The sequence below is a fragment of the Poecilia latipinna genome, unplaced genomic scaffold (assembly GCF_001443285.1).
Source record: "Poecilia latipinna isolate Pla-1442-1.1 unplaced genomic scaffold, P_latipinna-1.0 Scaffold1185, whole genome shotgun sequence".
NCBI classification, from domain to species: Eukaryota; Metazoa; Chordata; class Actinopteri; order Cyprinodontiformes; family Poeciliidae; genus Poecilia; species Poecilia latipinna.
In genome coordinates, this window is record NW_015113801.1 from 36,147 (window position 1) to 45,555 (window position 9,409).

General features: G+C 42.2%; 2 protein-coding genes across 3 annotated transcripts in view; both read left to right on the plus strand.

Moving 5' to 3' along the window:
- Window positions 1-173: 173 nt before the first annotated feature.
- coil (coilin p80) lies at window positions 174-3,944 on the plus strand. 2 transcript variants are annotated; one of them, XM_015053517.1, is made up of 7 exons: window positions 174-519; window positions 1,267-2,164; window positions 2,680-2,766; window positions 3,107-3,154; window positions 3,275-3,344; window positions 3,434-3,522; window positions 3,839-3,944. In XM_015053517.1, the coding sequence occupies exons 1-7, from the start codon at window positions 251-253 to the stop codon at window positions 3,884-3,886; spliced, it is 1,509 nt and encodes a 502-aa protein (XP_014909003.1). In that variant the 5' UTR covers window positions 174-250; the 3' UTR covers window positions 3,887-3,944. The 2 variants fall into 2 exon arrangements, 1 of the variants encoding a protein (XP_014909003.1); XR_001427563.1 differs by lacking the exons at window positions 3,434-3,522; window positions 3,839-3,944 and having other exon boundaries at window positions 179-519; window positions 2,976-3,154; window positions 3,275-3,326.
- Window positions 3,945-5,146: 1,202 nt separating this feature from the next.
- rab11fip4a (RAB11 family interacting protein 4 (class II) a) overlaps window positions 5,147-9,409 on the plus strand; it is a 22,363-nt gene continuing 18,100 nt past the window's right edge. The window contains exon 1 of the mRNA XM_015053521.1: window positions 5,147-5,579. Within this exon, the coding sequence (XP_014909007.1) occupies window positions 5,427-5,579 (153 nt within the window). The 5' untranslated portion in view covers window positions 5,147-5,426. The remainder of the gene's footprint in view (window positions 5,580-9,409) is intronic.

A 9,409-nucleotide genomic window follows, 5' to 3' on the forward strand; every position in this document is an offset into this window, starting at 1 on the left:
AAATGTCCCGCATACAAGTGCATACTATTCACCATTTCACAAACATGACACATAAAAATGTGTTCAAAAAGTTAGTTACAGTGTTCTGCAAACAGCTGAAAGCAGAATGCAGTACAGTGGGATTGGAAGAGACAAGCGTGAGATGACTATTACCACCTCCCGGCCTGTAAGGGGCAGTATGTGATAGGTGGAGACTTATTTTGAAAGGTTCAAGCGGAAGTTGTGGTTGAATTAGCCAGGGAGCACATGAATGGAATGTTTTGGCGTCATGGCTGCGCACAGCAACAAGTTTATTCGCCTCCGCTTGTTTTTTGACTACCCGCCCCCGGCCGTCGTGGGGTGCCGCATGTGCTGGCTGCTCGTGGACCTGAACACGTGCCGCGTGGTGGCCGACCTGGAGAGCGTCATCCGGGAGAAGTTTGAGTTCAGCCGCAGCAGCGTCCTGAGTCTGTTCATAGAGGACTGCTACTTGCCTCACACGGAGAACATCTACGTAGTGCGGGACAACGATGACGTCAGGTGCGTGTTCAGTTCAGGTGTCACTGGGCGAGACAGATCTCAGTCTGGACAGCATCGTGTTGGTTCGAGTAGAAACAAATCACCCTGACAACCTGCTCTCCAAAGAAGGAGCTGATTTGAAAAAGGCATTCTTCTCATCTGGAATTTGGATCTTTGATTCTCTGAGCTAAACACTGTTTTTCACAGCAACGGATTTTCTGTTACTTCCTTAAATTATTCATAATTTGAACTTTTTCATATTTTGTGACGTTAGAACCAGATGAGACTGAGATCGTCCCGGACCATTCATTATATTTTCTTGGAGATTTTTTTGCAGTTTCCTACTGTTTTCTACCAGAATTACTCTGCATTTATTTTTCATTGATCCTCACGCCTCCAGTTTATCAGTGATTCAGATATCAATAGTCAGTAATTATTGATATCAACTGATATGAAAACTTACATTGTGATATGTTTTTCAACCCTAATGTCAGGTCACCAAAGTTCATTTTGCCTTCATGATTTCATGACTACTTGGAAACATTTCAATGAGTAATGTGTACAACTTATTTACTTTGCTATGAAAGAAAGATTTTTGTATTTATGCACTACTTTGTGTTCAGTTTTCAGTAAAATCAATCTAAAATCAATTAAAGCTTATAATGTGACAAAATGTGCAAAAATTTTAAAAGATATGAATAATTTTCCTAGACTCTGTGAGGACAGGCATGTGACCATTTAAAAACATTTGTGTGTTTTTGTGATCAGGGTGAAGGTGGAATGTCTGCCTCAGGTGAATGGACACAGCAGCTGTCCAGAGACGGCTGCTGTGACCTGCAAGAAGAGACAGAGAGACATGGCAGAGGTACCGAGCGTAGAGCACAAGAAGAAGAAGAAGAAGAAGAAGAGAAACGAGCTGGAGGACGGCAGGGCAGACGGGTCAGATTTAGTTAAAGGTGATAATGGGAATAAGATGTTAGAAATAAAGATGGTTGCAAAAAAGAAGAAGAAGAAGAGGACAGTGAGGTTAGTGGACAGAAGCCATCCTGCTGTCCCTGAAGCTGCTGCTGCTTCACTCATGCCCTTCGGCCCTGACAAGACCCCAGCAGGGAAAGTGAAAACACAGAATGTCTCCTCATCAGGCCCCAGCAGTAGCAGCAGGAATGGAGATAAAGCTTGTCATGAAGAAATAGCCAAGAAAAGCAGCGCTTCTCCTGCTGCTTCAAAGGAAGCTCCACACCAGAACTCCAACCCCGAAAAATCTCAACCTCCTTCCTCATCTTCACAAACAGACTCCTCCTCGGATGAAGTCAACACTTTAAAAGTCCCAGCCAGAACCAAAGCTTTACATCCTGACACCAGCAGCTCCAAGGCTGCAGCTCAGAACCAGAACCAGGCATCCAGCACAGAGCAGCCTCCACTCAACCGAGACAGTGAAGAAGAGATCCAGCTGGTTATCCGCCGGCCGCAGCAGCCTCTCCTGAACATCCCCAACCCGGGGGCCTGGCGGGGCCTCGGCAGGGGCCAGAACAGGAGGTGGGCCGGAGGGGATCCTGGAGAGTGCCCCGGGGTCAGAGGTCAAAGTGACGTAGAGGGATTCAGGAATGGCACAAAGGAGCCCTATTATCAGACTGACTCTCTGAGCAACAAGTCTGTTGTGCTGCAGGTGAGTCTCCAGATGTGTCTGCAGATGTTTGCTGTGTTTGTGTGGATCAGGACAGCACCACACAGAATGCTGCTGTCACTGGAATTCATTTTTTTATCATCATAACTTATGTCTTTCACAGATTTATAGCCTCTAACTTTAATATACTTTATTGGACCAACACAAACAGTGCAGAATTTGAAGTATGTTGGTCATCATTGTTTTATTTTGAAGTAAAAGTTTAGATAAAATGAAAATGCTTCCTGTTTGTACTCACCTGTTTATTTTAATATCTATGTGCACCAAAATTATTTTTTAACAAATCCTCTGATGTAGGCTTTAGAAGAACCAACATTGGAGTCTGTTTAGCCTGTAAAGCTGAAGGTAGTTGGTCAGGTTTAGGAAACAGTTACTACTCTACCAGTTTTATGTTAATCTCAACATTTTAGACACAGATGCATGTGTGCATGTGGCCATTAAGTCATCTGCTGTTAATAATATATGGCTGGACAATAACTTCAAGTCCCTTTGAGTAGAATGAAGCAGAACCCGTCCTGAAGGATTACAGCTCCATGCCACTGCTGGCTGCCCCGCCCCAGGTGGGCCAGAGGATCGCCTTCAAGGTCAGTTTGGTTGAACAAGTGCTAATGAGTCAGGGCTGATCATCACATGGAGATAAATGTAAATGTTATGTGTAAAACCCATTTAGTTATTTTAAAGAAACAGTGCACATAAAAACATATATATATATATATATATATATATATATATATATATATATATATATAAATTAATTTCTTTTTTTTCTGTTGTTTTACCCGGTGAAATCCAGCTTAGATTTTTATCAGAGACCCTTCAGCAAATGTCTGTGAACACGCCTACCTTCACAGGAGAAAGCTACTATGTTCAATAAAGGGAAAAATCATTCTTGCATATTTCTCTTCACCTTTCATTCATGCACAGTTGCTGGAGTTAACAGAGAACTACACACCAGAAGTATCTGAATATAAGGTGAGGAGAGTCAGCCTTGATGAAGTCATTGTTCTCATAACCTAACAGCGTAGCTGAATAAAACATCAAAGCTTGTTCTAGTGAATTCCTTATTCCTCAAACCCTCTACATGTACATCAGGAGGGAACGATTATCAACTTTGACCCAACAACCAAACAGATTGAGCTGGAACTTCTTAATGCCTCGCAAGGTAAGAGCTGTTTTTTTTTTTTTTTTCTATTATTGTTTAACATAAACAATAATAAAACCCCTCTCATCTCTCTTGTACTTCCCCTCTAGCTCCTGCTGAACCAGGCAAGTTTGACCTGGTCTATCAGAATCCAGATGGCTCAGAAAGAGTGGAGTACGCCGTACAGAGAGGATCTTCGGTAAGCTGCATGACCTTCCATAGATGTGTCCATGGCAGTAATAAAGTGTCTTAGTTTGGTATGATTAAATTAATATGCAATCTGCTCATTTAACATCTGTTGTTAATGTAACCACATACTATACCACAAACAAGTCAGATAAAGTTCACTTTTTCATTTATTATTTTTTTAATACCCCATTTCCTGTCTGGTAATTGCTTGTTTTGTAAACTTCATAATGTTTCAGTGACTGTCAGTAAAGTTTGCTTGATAAACCTTTGACTATGTCTTGAATACATTCTTTATTCTACTGCGTTCTTCACTGTCTCTCCTGCAGGTTATGGAACGTTGGGACTCTCTGCTGGAGCCAAGACTCATCATTTAAACATGAAAACTTACATTCACTTTATTAAATGAAATAAATTTGTTTTTATTAAAGTTAATTTATTGGGATTTGTTCTTTTCTGGATGGATTTTATTTTGTATATTGGTGCTGTGATGACTGGTTTTCTATAAAATTTTTATAAATGAAATCTTGCATCCTGAGTTCTAAATATATTGTTAGTTTTTTTTTTCATTTCTGGTAGATATCTATATATAAATTGTGTTAAAGGAAGACAGGTTGATTTGGTGTAGTATGCATAGTATCGACTTGGACACGTCAAGTATTTGTCAAGGACAGCCTTGATGTTTGACATTTTAAAACTTGTTTTACTTCATTAATTGTATATTAGGGTTTAGGAGAGTATGTTGCAGTTTGTCTTTATTTCTCATGTCCCGTTTTATTTGTCATGTCAATCAGATGCAGAGGCAGAGAAACTGCCTCTGCAGCAGCTTGTTCGTGCAAATAATACTCTAGGTAAAAGTATTACCTAGAGTACAAGTCTAAACAGTTTGTGTCCAGGATGTGTGTGGTCTGCAGGAGTACTGAAGCCCTTTTCTTGACCTTAAACCTGTACAAGACCTGCCTTGCAGGAAGATCAGCCCTGATGCTGTTCCAGTGAACAGGACAGAATCAAATTTGTCACCAATGTTCTATGCACTGAATCTGTATTGTTTTACTCTAAGGGCTTTAACAAATTACCTGATGTTAATATTTTTGGTGTTAAAAACAATTTGACATGTTTTCCATATAACCCACTGGCAAGGTAAAGTAACACACATCAGGCTAATCTCATTCTCAAATCATCTACAACAACTGAGGAAATATAGGTTACATTTAATTTCCCTCTGGGATTAATAAAGTTTTTTAATTAAACTCAATAAAGGTACTGATAATATAGTAATTAAAATACTGCTATATTTATAAGATTTTTTCTTTCAAAAACTTATTTAAAATAGTTGAATTTGCAATTTTTAATTCAGTGTAGTTTATCAAAACGTATTCAACATTTTGAAAATCATACCAGTTTTAGCCCGTTTTTGCTTGTAAATTTATTTCATAATGTGATAGAACCAACATGTTTACATTTTTTTGTTTGTTTAATATTATCTGGTGGTAGGGTGTTATTTTTATTCTAAGTGATACAAATTAGTGAAGCAAATGGCCGTAACCTGTGTTTATAAAATAACACGATGAACTTTTTTTTTTTTTTGTCCAATTATGTTCAGAACTGATACTTCCAAAAATAGCCAGCCACTCTGTTTTACACCACAGAAGAAGGCGGGTGCTGATACAAACACATCTGGGTTGTTGCTAGGCAGCTCATCGGTGACAGAATCCCTTCTGTTCAGATCGTGAGTCCTCGTGCTTTTCCGGATCCTCTCGCGTCCTCCGAGCATTGGATACGGCTGATGTCACAGGCAGCAGCGGCAGCGCCAGTTAGTCCGGCGGAGCTGAGGACTGGAAGGACGATGGCGATCGACAAAGCGACTCTCTTCAGTTAAGCCTGACAATTGAAACCATTATCAGAGAACCGCCAACAATGGAGAGGCAGGGGCTCCCCGACCAGGACCAGCTGCTGCAGTTTCTGAAGCGGCTGAAGGAGGTTTTTGATGTTTGTGACGAGGATGCTGACGGCTTCATCCGGGTGGAGCACTTGATGGACCTTGGGCTTCAGTTCGGTCAAGGAGACGAGGTGAGCTGAGGAGAATGAAAGAGACAAGGTGGGCTAGTTTAGGTTAAAAGACTCGCTAATGAATATTATTACTTTAAAAAGCATTCCAACATTTTCTCTGAGGCTAGTCGGAGAATAATGGAGTCTAGTGCTTGGTATCTAGACAGCCAGTCATAAACCTTGACAGGTGCTGCTGGCTGGAGAGCTTCTAGCATCAGGAAGGTTGCGCGGGGCCCTTGACTTTGGCTTCGGGGACTACTTCCTAGCACCACGACGGTCTCAATGCTTGGTCATTTGTACTCTGTCCATAAAAAATGGAATAAAATTATGTTTTTTTGACTACAGATATGGAGGAGTCTGAGGACCCTGGACTGTCAGGGTCTAATTAATCACACTCCATGTAATCTTTGCAGGGTTCCCAGTATTCTGTCCTATTTTTTTTTTATCATGCACCTCCTTATTAGTACACTGCTCAAAAAAATAAAGGGAACACTCAAATAACGCATCCTAGATCTGAATGAATGAAATATTCTCATTGAATACTTTGTTCTGTACAAAGTTGAATGTGCTGACAACAAAATCATCAATGGAAATCAAATTTATTAACCAATGGAGGCCTGGATTTGGAGCCACACACAAAATTAAAGTGAAATGTTCCCTTTATTTTTTTTTTTTAGCAGTATATAACAATGGCACTGTTAGCATTAGGAATTAATTATATGCAGCCAGCCCTGTGAATCCGAGTACATTATAATACAATTTATATTCTATTACTTTGCTCTTTTTCTTACCGTTACAACCAACCTGACTTCAACAGATTGTACCTTGTATTACCATGAGGTCAAAGGCAATGTTACTATTGTAGTTTATAGAATTGTTCAAACATTTTCTAGGTATGCATTTCAAGTTTCAGGAGAAAAACTGTCGAATGTTAAACTTCAGCCGATCTAATTAATTACCTGGTTCTGTTAGATTTCATGACATGTGAACACATTCTAAGCTCTGCAATAGATTCTGCCATATTTTATACATTTCAGAAGTCATAGAAAGTTTATATATCATGTCATGGTATAATGATATTCCCTCATCAAAAACATGCCTGGAGAGTTGCTTTGATTCTTTCATGCATGTTTGAGGAATCGTTCAAAGGCAACCAAGTGCTTGCTCTCACACAAAACAGACTATTTCCACAAAGCTCCTCATTGGAGTTGCAGCCCTCAGCCGAACTTCCACCTCACAGATCACCACTTCCCCCCACAACCACACACAGCTCCTCCAGACTAAGCAGCAATTAGCAAACACCTGGTGGAACTGTTAGCCTGCTGAGCTCATTACACAATTGACTTCTCAGTCCAATGCTCTTAAGAACACCGCTGAAGGGTCAGTGTCAGAAAGAGCAGGAGCTTCTTAAAGAGACAGGACTGGAACGGGCCGGTTTAATAAGAGAAACATGAAACACAGGGTGGATCTTTAACCCATCAGGAAGCCTGAGGCGTAGGGCTGAAGGACTGAGAACAGAGGTTATTTCAAAGGGACCAATAAAGCGAGGGGAAAGCTTACGATTGGATGATTTGAGATTGATGTCACGAGTGGAGAGCCAAACCTCTTGTCCAGGTGAGTATGACGGTGCAGGGGTTCTTTTACGGTCAGCCCATCTGCGGTTTCCCTCGGCTGTCTGGTTGAGAGCAGCATTGGTCTGTGTCCAGATGTGTCTGCAACGGCGGAGGTGATTGTGGACAGAGGTGACTGATGTTTGTAGCTCGTCTGAAGGAAACGGAGGGGGCTGACTCAAAAGGTGATAGGTCAGTGGCTGTTGTGTGCATACTCCACCCAAGGCAAGTGCACACTCCAGGATGAAAGGTGTGACGAACAGAGACAATGAAGGGTAGCTTCAAGCTCCTGGTTCAGACGCTCAGTCTGACCATTAGTTTGGGGATGAAACCCAGAACTGAGGGTTACCTTAGCTCCAAGTGCGGTGCCAAACTCCTTCCAAACTCTAGAAACAAACTGTGGACCTCTGTCCGACAGAATCTCAGAGGGGATACCATGCAGACAAAACACATGTTTCGTTAGAAGATGGGCAGTTTGCATGGCAGTGGGAATTTATTCATTACAGTGATTTGGTTTAAGGCTCTGTAGTCAATACATGGTCTGAGTGTTCCATCCTTCTTACCAACGAAGAAAAACCCGGCTCCCAAAGGTGAAGTGGATGAACGGATGATGCCAGCTGCAAAGGACTCACTGATGTATTTCTCCATGCTCTCCCTCTCCGGTTTGGATATGCTGTACAAACGGCTGGTAGGTAGTGGTGCTCCTGGAAGTAGCTCAATGGCACAATCGTATGGACGGTGAGGAGGAAGAGAGAGAGCTTTTGACTTACTGAAAACCATGCGAAGGTCATGGTATTCAGATGGTACACTGGCTAGGTCAGCTGGAGAGGGTTCATCTGCAGGCTGAGAAACTACTGAGGGAAGAGCAGAGTGAAGACACGATGACAGACAGTATGTGCTCCAGGACTCTACCCGACTGTTCCTCCAATCAAGGTGAGGATTATGACGGAGAAGCCATGGATAGCCTAGAACCACTGGAGACTGGGGAGAAGGGAATACAAAAAAGGTGATTTCCTCACGATGATTTCCTGAAACCAAAAGCTCAATGGGAATTCTGCAATGAGTAATGACAGGTAAGGCTTTACCATTAAGTGCAGAAACCAAGACTGGGGCTAGAAGAGGAACAGTGGGTATCTGGAGTTGATTTACAAGGTTATCATCAATAAGGTTCTGTTCACAACCAGAATCTATTAAAACAAATGTCTGAAAGGACTGATTACTTGTAATCAGTGAACATGGTAGAGTTAAACGGGAGGCTTTCTTAGAGTGGCCCACCACTTCTCCCGTAGCTAATGATGGGCTTTGTCTTTTGGCAGGTTCTTACAGTTAGCAATGTAGTGCCCTGTTTGACCACAGTAAAGGCAGGCGCCAGACCTCATGCGACGCTGTCGTTCTTCGGGAGTTAGTCTGGTTCTTCCTATTTGCATAGGTTCCTCAGGGGATTGATCTGTGGGGGCAATATTGAATTCCACTCTGTTTGAGCATATGCTCAGTTCTCTCTTAGAACGGGTCCTGTCTCTGACCCTATTGTCAATCCTGATAGCCATAGAGATTAGATCCTCTAATGAGCCTGGTTCATCTCTGTAAGCCAGTTCATCTTTAATGTTCTCATTCAGAGCTTGTAGAAAACCTCCCTTTAATGCCTCTGTGTTCCAACCAGAAGAGGCTGCCAGGGTTCTAAAGTCAATAGCAAAATCTGCTACAGCTTGACAACCCTGCTTTAAATTCCACAGCTTGTGGGTAATATCAGAACGTGATTCAGTATACCCAAATGTCTGTTTAAACGCGGACACAAACGAATCATAAGTCCCCTGAAAAAAGACTTGTCCAAACTTAGCCTCTGCCCATTTTAGCGCTCTTCACCTTAACAAACGAGATCTTTGCAGCATCTGTCTGAAAGCCTTCGGGCGAAAAAGATACAACTAAAGAGCATTGTAATAAGAATCCTCCACATTTACCCATCTCACCCGAATAGGGCACAGGTGTGGGTGGGGAGACCTCTCTGAGACGAACGGACACTGGAGGTGTTTATGCAGGACTGGTGGAAGCGCAGGCTTGGGAAGGGAGTGGATCTGCAGCAGGAGGTGGCCCCACAGCGGGAGGTGGGCCAGCAGAAACAAGCTTTTGGTGAAGCTCCTTAGGCATTCCAGCAAATTGTTCTAAACGCTGGTTAGTATTCATTTGTTGATCGTATAAAGCAGGGGTCCCCAAACTACGGCCCGCGGGCCGGATCCGGCCCGC